The 16,926-nt window shown below is 39.5% G+C and overlaps 1 protein-coding gene and 1 long non-coding RNA gene across 3 annotated transcripts in view; one reads left to right on the forward strand and one right to left on the reverse strand.

Moving 5' to 3' along the window:
• The window catches only part of LOC137152463 (uncharacterized), a 48,772-nt gene that overhangs the window by 30,355 nt on the left and 1,491 nt on the right, over positions 1-16,926 (reverse strand). The gene's annotated exons all lie outside the window — the stretch shown is intronic.
• Positions 1-16,926, forward strand: part of LGMN (legumain) — a 38,181-nt gene that overhangs the window by 20,275 nt on the left and 980 nt on the right. For both annotated transcript variants that reach the window (XM_067547060.1, XM_067547059.1), the window contains 11 exons: positions 1,147-1,244; positions 2,373-2,454; positions 4,462-4,547; positions 8,771-8,846; positions 9,463-9,525; positions 10,560-10,626; positions 12,063-12,181; positions 12,832-12,921; positions 14,034-14,231; positions 14,972-15,142; positions 16,276-16,343. In XM_067547060.1, the coding sequence (XP_067403161.1) occupies positions 1,147-1,244; positions 2,373-2,454; positions 4,462-4,547; positions 8,771-8,846; positions 9,463-9,525; positions 10,560-10,626; positions 12,063-12,181; positions 12,832-12,921; positions 14,034-14,231; positions 14,972-15,142; positions 16,276-16,343 (1,118 nt within the window). The remainder of the gene's footprint in view (positions 1-1,146; positions 1,245-2,372; positions 2,455-4,461; positions 4,548-8,770; positions 8,847-9,462; positions 9,526-10,559; positions 10,627-12,062; positions 12,182-12,831; positions 12,922-14,033; positions 14,232-14,971; positions 15,143-16,275; positions 16,344-16,926) is intronic.

Raw genomic sequence — 16,926 nt, forward strand, 5'->3', positions numbered from 1 at the left:
ATAATCCAACTGCTCCAAATCCTGATTGGGGGAAAAAATTTATTTGTATTACCATAGCATGCAGGAGCCCTGGTCATGGACCTGGAGGACCCAGGTATGCTAGGTGACGTACAAACAAAAATACTGTCCCCACCCCAAAAAAGCTTACAATCTAAGTATAAGACAAGGGACAACAGAATGCTATAGACAAATAGATGGGGGAGTGCAAGGAAACAATAAGACTGTATTGATCGGCATGATAGGCAGCGGTCTCACCTGCCAACCCTTTATCACATTTTTTGTAGGCATCACAGCAAAGGAGAGATGTAAAGAAGAATTTGAAGGTGGATAATGAATTAGTTTTGCAGATGTTTACAGGGAGCGTCTCCCAAACATGGAGGGCAGATTAGGAGAAAGCACTGATGAGCTTGTTTGAAAGTTTAACAAGTGGGCAATCAAAGGCAAGAATTGACATTTGAAAGGCAAAGGAGAAATGTTAGGTAAACTGGGGATAGGCTATGAAGGACCTTGAAAGTGAATATAAGCAGTTCATATTTGATGCAATGGAGAAGAGGAAGCCAGTGGAGGGATGCAAAAGAAAAGAAGATGGGTCAGGATGGCAGGCTGTAAGCCTGTAAGTCTTTGATGACAGCTGTGTGTTCAGGCTTTTCAGAGGCTCTCAATCCTTTGTATTTAAAATTAATTGCTGAAAACCCATGCTGTTGCATGGGTTCAGAAAGTTGTGTGTGTGAAAAAGCTAAAAATGGGGCTCTTTTTCCCCCATACGCTATGTTGCTGTTTGTACATGTTTCCCGAAGTGTCTGCACAGAGCTGTTACCCCCAGCTTCTCTGATCAGCTGTCACATTCCACCTGCCATAGAACTTTTGGACTCCAACATTCCATGCTGTGCTCACAGAGCCCAGTGATGATAGAACCTGGTGATATTCTGGACATGATGCAAGCTGTTTTCATCCCTTCACACTGACTTCTAGACTTCAGCGACATTCTAGGCTTCAGAGTGACAATTGTGGGATCCTATTATTTAGATGAGGATGTTAGTTTGGAGCTTCTTTTAGACAAAAGGCTATAATTAGAATTGCAAAGTGATTTTCTTTTGTTCCCAAAGATTAACAAGGAATCAGCAATGACATTCTGCTCTATTTCAGGCTGATGTATGCCACGCTTACCAGATTGTACACCGAAATGGAATTCCAGACGAGCAGATCATTATCATGATGTATGATGACATTGCAGAAAATGAGGAGTAAGTGAGGAACATGGCAGAATGTTAAACCATGTATATTGTATATTCTTTTCCATAGTTAGCAATGATACATTGTGTGTATTCAGCACTTCAAGAAGAAAAATCCCTAAGCACTTGACAGAGTATGTACAAGGACCATTTCACCCATCACTGAAATGAGTCTACTCTAGGGTGTATACCTCACAAATTCCTAAACTTTCAAGAGTAAGATCCTGTTCTCAGTTATGGCAGTGTAAATTCAGAGCTCCATGTTAACTTATTTTTACATAGTGTGACAAGTAAACAATCTTAATTTTTACTATGCATAATAAAAATTATCTTTACGTAGTGCTTTACAGCATATACATACCTATATAGTGTGGATATCTTTAAGGGCCATTGCCAGCCTGTTTAATCCCCAAAGCATACTTTCCATGAAAAAAGTAAATTCTCATGTGTCATCCCTGGAGGATGTACGAGCGTCATTGGGATTGGTATCTTTAGCCGTATTTGAATTTAGAATAGTAACAGCCAGCACTTATTTAGCACTTTTCATCAGTAGATCTTGAAGTGCTTTCCAAAGGAGGTCAGTATTTAAGTGCAGTTGCACCCAGTTTCAATGATAGCCCTTCACTCTGGACTAATTTCAACACTCAGCTCTGACTTTTAATTCCTAGAAACTGTGTGAACACAGTGACAGCCACACCCTAGTCCACTCCCTTAATTGCTCAATGGAACTAGATGGCACCAGCTGTCAGTGACTGCAGTTACACAGCAGTGGCTATGATTGAGGTGTCAGAAGAAAATAAAGCCATTTAAAAGCAGAATACTTGAAGCATCCAGGCTGAAAATGCAGGGATTATAGCTATCGTGGACTATGTCTTGCACCCTCAGAGTAATTTACCTGGTTTTGCCACTGGGGTTCAGGGAGCTTGAGCTGAGCGTATGTAATTCATTAAGGCACAGGGACCTCCACTTGATAATTCAAAATTAGTTTTAAAGAGGTGATGCTTTTATGAATAAATATGTACAAATATTTGGGCTTGATCATGTTGACATTTCATGACCTTTTAATATTTTTCAAGTTAATTTGTTGGCACTTATGGCATGTGAATTATTCTTAATACATGTGTCCAACTTAACTTTCAGAAATCCAACCAAAGGAATTGTCATCAATAGACCCAATGGCACGGATGTGTACAAAGGAGTGCCAAAGGACTATGTAAAAGAGGTAGTACTGAAGTAATCTCTACTGTTCACCAGTATGTTTGAGATTTAACATTACCCAGTGCTCCAAGTAAATCTTTTTTCACCCTCCAGACTGTTAGATATTCCTTAATACATTTAATATTAAGCCTCTGGTTAATACAAAGCACTCCAGGGTGTTCATCTAGTTGGATGGCTTAGTTGATCATTCCTACCAAGGATGTAAACCGAGGGTATGTTAAAGTGGAGTAGAAACCATAATAATAGACTATTACATTATTTCTGCACATACTCAGAGTGAGGGGAGGGGAAATATTACATTTTAAAAAAGCGAAAATTCTATATATGAACGTGCTGATTAAATTACATTTTAGATTTGATGAAACAATCACTCACTGACTTCATGGCTCTGTAGCCGAATATTTGAGTAATTTATGAGCTACTAAGGGTATATCTACACTGCATACTCCTTATGGCGGCATATAGAGTACATACACTAGCAAGCTATGAAGAGCAGTGTAGTATAGTGTTGGTATGAAGAGCACGGTAAGGCACTGCTTAGGCGAGTAAAGACATGCCTGAACTATATACTCTGCATGACTCTTTACCTCCCTGTGTACAATGCTATTTTTAGCAGTATAGTGTCCTGTTGCCAGAGTCTTTCTGTGCCTCAGAAAAAGGCTCTGGCAGTAGAGAAAGGCTCTGGTTGGGGGAAGGAGCAGGGAAAGGTTATAACAGCTCCCAGCAGTAGGGAAGGGCTCCAGCAGCTACCCCACTGCCTTTCCCCTGCCGGAGTCTTTCCTTCCTACAGTGAAAGGCTCTGGCAGTGTGGAGCTGCCAGAATCTTTTCCTGCTGCCTCCTCACTGCCAGAGGCTTTCACTGCTGTGTGTAGCTACATGCCACAGTGTGCTTTTTATTGTGGCATGTAGCTACACATACCTTACAGGTTGCCACCAGTGGCATGCTGTGTAGGTGTATCTTAAATTGGAGGAAGTCTCAGAGGTCTGCATATTCAACCATCAAGCCTATGGCAAAGAGAGCTATAAAAACACTTAATTTCAGTTCAGACTGTCACCTGAGTGTTTGTCCTCTCTAAACGGCATGGGAAGTAATCATTAACTTTTCAAACAAAGGTATTCCTCACTTTGTTAAAAAAATAGTTACTGTATTTCACTGAATCCTGCCAGGAGCCAGAGACTTCTATTTGATTAACATTGTTTGGCAAACAGCAACTTAGGTTTTGTACTTGTTTAACTGGAAATCAGAAGCAGTAACCCTTTGCTATCAGGTTAAACTTTTTGACAGTGAAACCTGCTAAAAGGGACTGAGAAAAATCAGTTGCTTAACCGAGGAGGATCAGAACTGTACTTGATGTAATACATTTAGGATATTTTTAGGCAGTCTCCCAAGACAGCAGATCACCTAATAAGGGTGACCAGAAATATAGATTTCACTGTATTTTACACATGCAATCACTGAAACATTTTCCTAGTTTCCTCCACTGTGACTGCTGCCTGATTTCCAAGAGCAGCCACGATCTAACAAACTGCCGTGAGTGACCATCGTGATGAAAGACTTGTCTGCACCAGAAAGTGAATTTAAACAGATACAGTTATACCAGTATAACTATTGTGCATGCTTATTTTGGAATAAGAGTGTCTTTTTTCAGTTTAACTCATGTTGCTTTGGAAGAGTTTAAGCTAAACCAAAGAGCTACCCTTATTCCAAAATAACTGTCCACATGGGGGGTTATACCAGTATATCTATATCATTTTTTGTATACTGGTATAACTAGTAAAACTTTCCTGTATAGACAAGCCCTTACAGGAAAAGAAAAATACTGTATATGAAGATTAGTAATAATGGTTATCATAGGCACCAGCTCCCAAAGCCCTCCCCGACAGCATTCCTCTGCATTATAAAACACCTGTTGGTTCTGTCATACAGAACCAGTCTGTTTAACAATCAATCAACCTTATCTACTTACCTAATGAATTTCATATTTAATTTTAAAACTCTCTTGATCTGTAGGATGTTACTCCAGAAAATTTCCTTGCTGTTCTGAGAGGTGATGCTGAAGCAATGAAGGGCATAGGATCAGGAAAAGTATTAAAAAGGTAACAGAAATTGTGTTTAGGGAATGATAATTCATATCATAGGGCTGGACACTCATGTGCTGACGTTGAGTAAAGTTGGGATTTAAATGCAATATTAGTTATTTTGTTGTCCAGATTGAGGATTAGCAAGACTGGTCAATGGCTATTCCACATCTTTGGAATTAATAATGTGACAATTCTGCTTTTTTTGCAATCTAGTACCAAATAGTGTGCATCTGTATCTGACTGATACCAAATACAGTGTGGATTCAGATCTAGATATCCATGATAAAGAGCAACTTAGCCACTGGGGACATGATGGTGGATAGAGAGGGGAACTAGCTACTGGGGACAAGATGGTGGAGAGAGAGGGGAACTAGCTACTGGGGACAAGATGGTGGAGAGAGAGGGGAACTCTGGCATTGGAGTTGGATGGAAGAAAAGAGAAAAGATATGGAGCTGGACTGTATTTAAATTGGCCATTGCCAATTTAGCTGTAGTCATTTGGGGCTTCACCCTGCATAGCTCAGACTTAAAATGTTCAATGTATAAATACAAGATTAGAAGAGCTGAGATGGGTTCTGAGTTTATATTAATGAATATATTGCTGTACAGCTGCAAAATTGCTTCCTTCTGAAAGTTGGAGTAAGGCCTAAGATGTGAACACAGCTAAACATTTCATTAGCCAAATTAAAAATTACACTTAGGCCCACGGCTTCTTATACATGGGTATTTTCAACCTACTTCCACCCCCCCCCCCTTTTTTTTTGTTTTGTTTTGTTTTAAAAACACTCTGGATAGTTGCAAATAAGGGAGTGGATGTGCAGGGTGGCCCACATTACTGTTACTCAGTAAGATGACGGTAGTTAGTGCTTAACCTTACTGGCACCCATGCATAATTGCCACTTGCATGAATACAACAACCTTCTGATTCCTGTGACACACGACATGAGGTCTTCTGAGATCAAGGCCTTTAAGTATCCAAACCACAAAGAATTTCAGAACCTGACTAGTACAAACAAGTCTGGCAAAATAGCTAAATTTTAGCAGAGAAAAAATAGTCTGATCCTAATTTGGATAAATATAACCATACAATTCAGAGCAGCTTGGCCACATTGTCATCCTTCACACCAATACACTCATTAAGGGCCTTACCGATGAGGAAGAATCTTTAGAATCTCCTCCTATTATTGCAATATCTTTTAGGTGTAAGAAGTCCTGTGTTAAGTATGTCTAGTTCTGGCCTACAGTATTCCAGGTGCATCAGAGGAAGATGAAAAAACCCATAATGCACCTGGTCCTATTTTGTAGTATCACGCAGAGGCTCGTCTACACCTGAAATGCTACAGCAGCCCAGCTACAGCTGAGCCGCTGTAGTGCTTCAGTGTAGACCCTGCCTATGCTGACAGTTCTCCCATCGGTGCAGGTAAACCACCTCCCCTAGAGGCGGCAGCTAGATTGACAGAAGAATTCTTCCATCAACCTAACACTATCTACACCCAACACAGTGGGCCCCAAACTTTTTACCTTGCACCCCCCACCACCTGTGTCTGCACCCCCTGTGAGCTGGAGCTGGGAGGGAGGCCACAGTTGGGGCTTGAGCTGTGGCTGGGGTGGGAGCGGGGCCGGGACCCTGGTTAGGAGCGGAGCCACACCCAGGAGCCAGGGGCATGGCCGGGGCCACATCCGGGAGTGGGGCTGCAGTCGGGGCAGTGGCTGGGGCTGGGAGCAGGGCCCAAAGGTGAACAAGAGGCTGAGACTGAGGGTGGGGCTGGGGACAGAGCAGGGCTGGGCAGCACTCCCTCCCCGACTCCCCCATAGGGGCTGGCCCGGGCCCTGTTGCAACCCCTGCCCCCGAACATTCCTCTATGCCCCTTAGGGTGGCACACTCCACAGTTTGGGATCTCTGCTCTAACATTATCTACACTAGGGTTAGGTTGGCTTAACTATGCCGCTCAGGGATGTGGATTTTTCATACTCTTGAGCGACATAACTGGTTTGACCTAATTTTTTAGTATAGACCAGACCAGAGAGACTCCTTTATTAATGCAATAACAGTCAGTTTACACACACAAAATGAATCAAATTACCCATCTTCCCATGCTTTAGTTAATACAGTTGTCTAGTCCCTTTAAAATTTCAGCTATTCTACGATAGTTGAGCCCAAAAAGCTTCAATTCTAGTGCTTAAAAACGTCAGCTGGGTTAGCCTTTGATTATAAATGTTATTTTAAATTGAGCTACCTTTTTATCACTAATACACATTTTGGATAGACTGCAGCTTGGATGCTGAAAAAGACTGTTCAGTTTCATTTTATGGCTCTCTGATGTTAGCACAATGTTGTAATGTTTAGGCCTTAACCACTGCTTTGTAATGTTGATATTCAAACTTCCTCTTCAGATATTTTCATGAAGTTTGACAGTGGTTTCCTGGTTCAAATAAAGTTTATGGTACTTGTGACCCTTTCATGCCTAGGGTAGCCACCTGAAAATGCGAAGGTCAGGGCAGGCTGTAAAAGGAGAGCAGATTCTCCCAGCACTGGTGGGTGACACTGAAGTCAGACTTCCCAACTAGCCACAAACTGCTTCTGATTCCCCACACCGGTTATCAAAAAGCCAAAATACAAATATACACAGCCCCCTTTACTGCATTTCAGTCTCCGGCTCCCAATCAGCCACTAGGTCCAGTAAAGAGACCAGTTATTTAAACTCTATGCTCTTTACCAAAAAGGTTTCTCCTGACCCCAAAGGGTCAGCCACAGTACCAGATCAATATAAGTTTGGATCTTACCCAAAATACCACGCTGCCAGCCAATCCTTTAGTAAATAAAACTAAAGGTTTATTATAAAAAGAAAGAAAAACTATAAGAGAAATGTTAAAGGATTAAATCAATCAGATACATACAAATGATTTGAAAGTCCATATATATCAGGTTTCTAATAGAATTGTGGAATTTGCAGGCTTGTATAATCCCTCTGGTGTACATCCAGTATTTGGATGGGTCTCAGTCCTTTATTTCACAGTTTCAGTTCAGTTATAGATGAGATGATCCAGAGGTAGGTAAAGACTGAAAGACAGACTAAAGACAAAATGGACCCCGAGCAGCTGCCTTTTATGTCCTTTGGTCTGTGCCATGCTACTTGTGGAATTTTACAGGAACCAAGATGGAGTCCAGAGTCACATGAGTAAATCCTGGTGACTCATCAGGTGTATCCCTGGCTTCTCTCCCTGGACCCTTGTACCTGTGGATCTCTTAATGGGCCATTAAGCAGGCTATTGTTCTGCAGCCATTCTGTCTGGGGTGTGATCCAGACACAGCACAATTTGAAATACAGATATATCAAACATCCATAATTTCCATTACACACATAACACACGAATATAAACATTATCATCTTACTTGGCACATTATAGCCTTTCTAACAGTACCTGGCATGGCGTATCTCACATGAATTACTATGATTTTGACATATTGGTGTTAAATAACATAATAAATGCCCCCCAATCCAGCCAGCGTGACAGTACTGTTTTTCCATTGCTACCTTTTCAGACTTATGTATTTAAGCTTATTTAGTCACTTGGTAAATATGGCAGTTTTCATGACGGTTTTCTGGCCAACTGATAGAAAGAGGTCTACTAATTTTTTCTAAAACGTGTTGTTGTACCTGTATACTGGACATTTGATTTTAGAATTCCTATCAGTGAAGATACCAGAGCATCAAGGTTTATAAGGCTAAAAATCCCAGATTTGTGCCCATTGCATTCATAGAACATATTTAAAATGTATCAATGTTTTCTGATATTTGCAGGATATATTTATGAATCTGAATTAAATTAATACTGACATTAAAAATAATCATGGAAATATCTATTGATTCTTAGGTTTTATAAAACTTTTAGAAAATTTTAATCTGGGACTAAAATGACCCAAAATGCATATATATTACAGGAATAAGACTCTTAAAATCCATTTAAATTGCTAGTGTGAAAATTCTGAGCACTCTTAAAAAAGATACATAATATGCTTTTGTTCAGTTCAGGAGTCTGGCTTCCTATTTGCATTCCTTTTCTAGTCATAAGCATCCAAAGTATAGTATGTAATTAATAAAGGTGATATAGGTGAGACCATGTCTTCTGATTTATCTTAAAAAATAGCAGCATGTCTCAATACTATAACTGGATTTTACCTAAAGACTAAGATGAAATGTTTAGACAGCCAATTGTTTCTGAATTTCTATTGGCAGTGGTCCCAAAGATCATGTGTTTGTTTATTTCACTGACCATGGAGCCCCTGGACTACTGGCTTTTCCTAATGATGATGTAAGCATTTTATTTTGAACGTTTTTAGAGTTACCATAAAATAAATATTTCTATAAATCTAAATTTCTTAACATACTATTTTTTCTTGGAAAGAATATAAGGAACCATGTTCTAATCTTCGAGTTTACAGCAGCATAAATCTACATATCACAATCTGGGCATGATATGAAATAGAGTATTTAATGTTTGAGAGCTGCAGTCCACACAGACAATTTATTTGTTGTGTAATTTTATTGCTTAGCTTTCCAGTGTATCATCCAGACTTTTGTGGGCATGATTATTCATCTTGTCCCACTGTAATAAATATTGTAACCGCCGTTTCCCAAGGGGGCCAAACACTGGGGGTAAAAAGTATAACTCTTCGTCTTAAATTTGGCCGGGATGATCACAAACTACAGTAGATCACTTATTTAAGTAACTAAAGGGATACTCATTTGCATTAATATTCAAGCAATTCTCTTGTAAACTTGAACAATGAAAACATTTACATCTCTAAATAGTTAGACGCAGTTATATATAAAAATGTAGCAATCAGTTATTCTAATGAAATGAGTTTGTTCCCTTATTTATTTTGCTAAATTAAGGTGGTATTAAAACAAGTTTTCTTATTTTACAGCTCCATGTAAAGGACTTGAATAAGACCATTTATTATATGTACCATCACAAAAAATACCAGAAGGTAAATAACAGTTTCTCAGAAGTTATAAAATTAATAGAAGAACTAATTCAGAGGAAGCACCTTTGTGACTTCTTTGGCTGCACTTCCCTCAATTGTTTAAACAATAAAATCATAGTTGTTGAAGAGAAAGATGATTCCAAGCCATGAAATTTAGATCCAGATTCCCCATCTAAACAGCTATGTGTTCCATTTTTGAGCCATCTTCAGTTGTTTACTTGCAGTTGTAGTATGTGACTTACTTGGATCAATGTTGAAAGGATTCATATCCTGATGTCGCACTGTCCCGTGTCACCCATATATTTTGATCACCAGTGGAATTGAAAAAACATCCGCTATCATTTCATCCCTGCCCCTGCTTCTTGTGCTTTGTTACCTTGACCCCATGTACCGTTATTGTAGGAAGCTTGTGTGTATCTTGTGATTCACTGCTGGTTATTGTTACAAAATAACAGTTCAGCTGAGGATAAAGGGACACCTACAGAAACTAACATTTAAACTAAACAACCCACCAATTAGTTTATCTAAGTAGCTTCTAGTCCTATTTTGGCACAGGTGAAGTCATTTAGAGCAAAGAAAACTAATTGGTATCTACAGCTTTTTGTTAGATTGCCTTCTTAAAAATAAGTTTTTATTAATCACCTCAGAGTACTATAGGTGGTTGTATTTAGGTCTATATAAGTGGTGGTGATGTCTCAAAAATATTAAGGCTACCGCCAACTCATACTGGTGCATTATTTCCAATTAAAAAAAATCTGACAAGCTAATTGAATTCTACTTGTATTAGCAAAACGATCCATGTAATCTGTACATAGAAAAGTCGTTAAGAAACCTTTTCAGTGCGATTTTCTTCACCTGTTTCAGTTTTCCAAAGCAGGAAGTGACCTGATTTGCTTTTATTTATGTGTAGGGCTATGTGTAGTGTGCTGTTTCAGTGGATTTAATCAGTAAGGACAGATTAATTACTGTTTGAAAGGAGTTGAAGCTCTTTTCTCCAACCCAGTGTTTTTTCCTAACATGTCTTCTTTATTCTACAGCTGGTGTTTTACATCGAAGCATGTGAATCTGGATCAATGATGAGCCATTTGGCTGGTGATATCAACGGTAAGTGATCAGTCCGCTTTTTGGCCTGGTGTTTCCAAGCTTGAAATGGGCAGGAGTTCTTGTGGCCAATGTGCTACGTCATGACTTGATCAGAAGTATGGAGGGCAGGCAGTCCTGGGATTATAATCCCCACCTTCAAGTAGTGGTTTAGCAGAGCATCAGGACTATTGGGTTCTGTTATTAGCTCTGCCACCAAATTGAGACTGTTTTTGACAACATCTGTTCTCTTTATCCATCTGTAAACTGACATGTTACTCATGGACCCCCAAAGGCGAGTTGCAAGGTGTAATTGATTATTGGTTAAGTATTTTAAGAATGTACCTTGGAAAGTACTATGAAATGCAAACCATTAAGAAGGCAATAAAAGTTTTCAGTTCTGGAGGTTTTGGCATCTTCCTGCTTTTCGCCAGATTCTAATTCTTTTCTGACTGAAACAAAATCACTTGTATTTACAAAGAAATTACTATTGTTATATTGTTAACACAAATGCTACATTCAACTTCCTTCCTAGAACTCAAAAATTCCTGCAGACATACAAAATATACCATGCTATATATACCATGCTCACTTCTGAGGTCTTTTGGTGTGTGAATTTTTTAGAGCTAGGATTAGGCTTCCTGTCCCCGTGATGGGATAATTTAATGCTTTGAACATGTATCCCATTGCATTACAAAGGACTTGACTGGTACATTGTTGGATGGAGCTGTTGTTCTAAAGATTTTTTTACTGTAATATGTTCTCTCAATAAGGAGAGTTAATAATATACACTATTACTCCAGTGACAGTGTTTTCTGGAAAAGAGGAAATTCAGGGACATTAAATGAGAAAAGGTGGGTGAGGTAATACCTTTTAGTGGACCAACTTCTGTTCGTGAGAAACAAGCTTTCGAGTTACACAAAGCTGAAGAAGAGCTCTGTGTAGCTCAAAAGCTTGTGTCTCTCACCAACAGAAGTTGGTCCACTAAAAGATAAAACCTCACCCATCTTGTCTCTGTAATATCATGGAACTGACATAGCTATAACAGCACTCCCTAGGGACATTCAGTGACATTCCAAATCAAAAGTCAAATTAACGCCCATTGTTAGCATGCACGCAGAATAGGCAGTTCATCTGGTCACTTAAGAATCTATTTCTTCAACTAAAATATCATCAGTATTTATAGCTTTTTGAATAGTAGCTTTTGATCAAAGCCCTCTTTCCCTAAACTGTATGTACTTCATTATATTCCCACAAAAGAACACACAGTTGGTAAAAGGAAAAGAGCTTTCTCAGTGGCACCAAAACCAACTGTGGACAAAATATTAGCAGGCTGATTTTTCCATTCAAAAGCACTGCTGTTTTTGAGCAGAACTACCCTCAGACAAGTGTAGCAGGCAGTTAAATACCAAACGAATGGGGAAACTTAAATAAAGGCTGCTCTTCCATTTGTCTTACAGTCTATGCAACTACTGCTGCCAATCCTAAGGAGTCTTCTTATGCATGTTACTATGATGAGAAGAGACAGACCTACCTAGGTGACTGGTACAGTGTCAATTGGATGGAAGATTCTGATGTGGTAAGTTACTTAGATCAGGTTTTTGATGCTTTAAAACAATTATAAAGCTTTAAGCATTACAGTTTTTCTTTATAAGAGGTTCTTTTTATCCTTTAGGTTTTATTTAAGATTGCTAAATACTTTATTGACAAATTCAGTATTTGTGCAAGCTGTTCATTTGGACAACTTTAAATTTAGTTCAGAAACTTCATTCTTTTTTTGTGGGTGTTGAAGTGGAAAAAGTTAGAGAACAGTCTAGCCACTAATTTTGAGTTCACTTAGCCTGAATTTACTAATTTGGGGCAACATCACCGCAAGCTTTTGAATATAAATCTCAAAGTGCAAATTACTGAACAGTATATCAAAACTTCCTTATTGATCCTTAAATAGTGAACAAAAACTACTGCCATTCATTAGAGTTGTTTTAGAGCAAATTTACAGTAATTATGATACACTTCAGGGATTTTTTCTCCCTCTTGAGAAGATGCCATGGAATCTCAACTTCACCGAAGTTTCCTAACTTTCCATTTAATCTCTTTTGAAGTGCTAATGGCCATTGCCCTTGTAGTCACCTCCTGCCCATGGGCAGCTAAGGCCTTTCTAAATTTTCCTTGCAGTTTACAACAGCAATATTTAGATTTCTATAAGCATATGTGACTTTCTTCATGCAGGAGGATCTGAAAAAAGAAACTCTCCATAAGCAGTTTCTGATAGTGAAGAAACACACCAACACCAGCCATGTGATGCAATACGGGAACAAAGTGAGTATTAATTTAAGTGGTTTCCATGTTAAGTCATTCTCTCTCTCACACACACTCACTCACTCTAATCCCTTTAAAATCGCTGAATCTTAGCGAGGGGACAAATCCTCGGATTCTAAATATCCACCTTAGAAATTAAAGCCTGCTCAAAGCTAGAGAACCAGAACTCCAGATCTGAATTTTGCAACTCAGGCCTGTAGCCACTCATATCTAGAACTGCAAGCTTGCAGTCTCTGCATGTACCCTTCAGACTGGAAAGTGCAAGACTGGAACCAAGAAATTCTCATTTCTCCCTCTTTACCCCCCACCTACAGTAGCCTGTTCTTCTTTCTACACTGTGAACTCCTACTCCTTCCTAATTCTCTGCTCATACCCTCAAAAGGGCCATTAGCCATTTGCTGCTCCCCAAACTCTCAACTTTTATGTGCACACAGTTTCATGCCAGCCTCCTGGCTACTCTTTTGTTCTCTGTTGTTGCTGTGTCACTATGCCTGAGACCTGATGAGAAAGCAGAGCATAGTGAGCAGGCAAGCAGAATAGAATAGGCAATTCCTGGTCAGGTTTGCCTCCTTGCACCAGACATCACCTGGCTTTCTTTTCCTACAAAGATATAGCAAGAAGAAATGTGGTCTAGGTGCTAATGCAGGTGACTGGGAGTGAGGACATAAGGGTTCTCTTCGTGCCACTGATTTAACCTCCCAAGGCTTCACTTTATCTATCCATAAAAGGGGTGTACTATGCCCATTGCCAGGGTATGTTAAAGTGCTTTGAGCTCTTTGGGTAGAAGGTGCCATAAAATGGCAAATTATTCATAAATGAAATTGAAAGCATCCATCCCATTGTTCAGTGTACCAATAGCATGATTTCCTGAAGTGGTCTTACATGTGTAAAATTCAGGCTGTTCAACCTGGTGGCCTTTTGCCTTATGGAACTTTGAAAATGAAGATTAGCCACTTTTAGGACAACCTACCTCTTTTAAAACAGTACTTCCCTTCCTATGTCTTCCGTAGTCAAGCAACTATAGAAAATTAACAGGCTTGCATGGCAACAGAAAAGATGACTATCTAGCGGAGATGTTTAACCTGTGTGTGTGTTTGTTTTCTAATGTGCAGAGCATCTCTTCTATGAAAGTGGTGCAATTTCAGGGCATAGGAAAGAAATCCACTCCTATTTCACTGCCCCCAGTGGCACACTACGATCTCACTCCTAGTCCTAATGTGCCTCTTGAAATCATGAAACGGAAGCTGATGAACACCAATGATATTTATGAGGCTAAGAAGATTGTAGAGGAGATGAAAACACATCTAGAGGTAAAGCTAAAAATTCTAACTGCTGTTCATAAGGCCAAATTCAGTTCCATTATGTGGATGTAAATCAGAAGCAACTCCAATGAGACTCCAATTGAGTTTCCGCAAATGACAAAATAGATCTCATATCGGTAACAGCCATCTGATATTTTTCTCCATGATTATTTAAACTTCTGAGATCTATAGACAACACAGCTTGTATTAGTAACTTACCAAATGGGAATATAAACATGCAAAAGCTAACCAACTAGATTTTACTGTCAGGCATTCCACTGCCAGAGATATCCCCTTGCCCCCATAATTCTTACGTAAGGAAACCATATTTCAGAATGATTGTCTACTTTAGCCTTTCTGAGATAAGACTTTTTCCAATAACAAAGTCTCCCATATCTCTAATATCATTATTGAAGAGTAAATACATTTTCTCAGAAGGTTATTACAGCAAGTCTAGCCATGTTTGCTGTGTTTCTCCCCTCTTTTTGCAGGGAGAATTAATAAGTTAAATGAAGGCTCTATTGGGAGCCAACTACCTGTCACCTTTCTGATTTCCCTTTTTGTTTGTTCATGTTTTATTAAGGAGCAGGCTCAAAAGGGACTGTAATTTAAATGTTATTTCTTTTAGAAAACAATATTTTTAAAAAACCCAAGGGTTTTTTTGAAAGTAGGAAGTGGTATTCAGTTAATAGTCTTCAAGTTAGGGGTCAAGAAAAGCACGTTATAAGTTGTCTTTGCTTTGTGTGCAGGCTAAACAGATTATTCAGGAATCCATGAGAAAGATCATATTCCTAATAACAGCATCAGAGGAGCAAACTGAGCAAATTCTGTCAGACAGACTGCCCATCACTGATTATGACTGCTACCAGTCAGCAGTGAACCACTTCAAAGGCCACTGCTTCAACTGGCACTCTCCCTTGGTAAGTGCAACGTTAGCTAAAACCCACTAAGTTTGTCAGTAAGACAAGCACAGCTGTCAAGGTGTTCTTCCAAAGTCAATTTTTATCAAAAGGCAAAATTGGGATTATTGATCGCCTCTATATTTTTGCTTTAATAAAACTTGAGTAACATTTTCAGAAGCAAAAGGAAAGCTATTCTGTATGCAAGCAGCCACCTACAAGTAACAAGATCATCAAAACAGAGAAAGGATCTCCTCCCTTCCTTTTACTGTTTTCTCCTGGCCTTTCACTAGTAACAGGACATTCAATATTGGTTTTTAATCAATTTAGTTGAGTTGATTAAACAGCAGCCTTGAAATACAACACATAATGTACATAATTATATCCTACAAAGAGATCCCTGGACTGTACATTGTATACTACCTGTGACATCCTACTTGATATTATTTGGTTCTTGTTGAATTCATAGAAATACTTTTTTGGAACGTTACTACAAAAATTTACTTTTGTTACGGTAATATCTAAGAGCATCAGTCAATGCTCAATGCTAGGCACTGTACAAACAAGTAACAGAGAAGTTGGTCCCTGTCCCAAAGAACCCACCATCTAGGTGTCACACAAGACAGAATAGATGCAGAAAACAGACAAAGGGTGGGTTGAGAGGATGAGGCAACCATAAAACAGAATTTACTGGAAAAAGCAGAGTCTCAGCCCATCACAGTCTCATCTATTAAGCACTGACAGAGTGCTCAGCGCACTGTACATGAGACAAAAGATATGCTCCCTGCCTCAAGGAACTTACAATCTAGAGAGACAACGCAACACAGGGGGAGGCCACGCTGGTCTATATTAGAGTTGTGCTTTCACCGATATTGGTTAGAATTAGGAGTCTTGCATAAGAAGGGAATCTGCAGTGAGATCTGAATAAAGGAGAAGGGGCTGCCTGGCACTCGGGGATATTAAGGACATTGTATGGCTGAAGGTGCAATGAAAAGTGTGAGAGAGAGGTAACTTTGGTCTGATATTAGAATATGCCAACAAGGACAGAAATCATTGGTATTAACAGCATCTACAAAGCCCTTTTACATGTAGCTTAAATAAAGAAAGGCTGGGATTTGACATTGGAATGCTTAATGTTCTTCATTCAATTTCAGTACGAGTATGCTCTGAGGCAGCTGTATGCCTTGGTCAATGTTTGCGAAGGAGGCTATCCTATTGACAGGTAATTCAGCTTGCAATATCAGTCCGCCTTATTTATTGTTTAAAAAGCAGAAGCTGATAATTTGTAAATGTTTCACTTCCTATTAGCTGCTTGTTTTTTGCTCCTCCGCTCAGTCTATTTTGTAAATAGAATTCATAAGGCACGTCTACACTGCGCACTGCTTTCAGTGGTGTGCAGTGTAAAACCACTACATGCCTCCCTTGCACAGGTATAAACATCAGCATAGACAGCGAGGCACTGCTTAGGCGAGTAAAGACACATCTGAACCCTGTGGGTATATACGCTGAATGGCTCTCTATTCCTCAAGGAGCATCTCCCTAACTACACTGCTATTTTTAGCATTGTAGCATCCTGCAGCTGCCTCCCTACTGCTGGAATCTTCCCACACCACAGGGTGAAAGCTTCATCAGTGGGGAAAGTCTCTGGCAGTTTCCCACTTCAGAGCCTTTCCCTGCTGCTTCCATCCACCAGAGCCTTTCACTGACACATGTAGCTACACACTGCAGCGTGGATGCAGCCCTCTTTTCACTGTGGGGTGTAGGGTATGTGCAGTTAGACATAGTCTGAATCTTGAAGTGCAAGA

The sequence above is a fragment of the Emydura macquarii genome, unplaced genomic scaffold (assembly GCF_026122565.2).
Source record: "Emydura macquarii macquarii isolate MOO-44397 ecotype Brisbane River unplaced genomic scaffold, CSIRO-AGI_Emac_v2 contig_1229, whole genome shotgun sequence".
In the NCBI taxonomy this organism is placed as follows: Eukaryota; Metazoa; Chordata; order Testudines; family Chelidae; genus Emydura; species Emydura macquarii.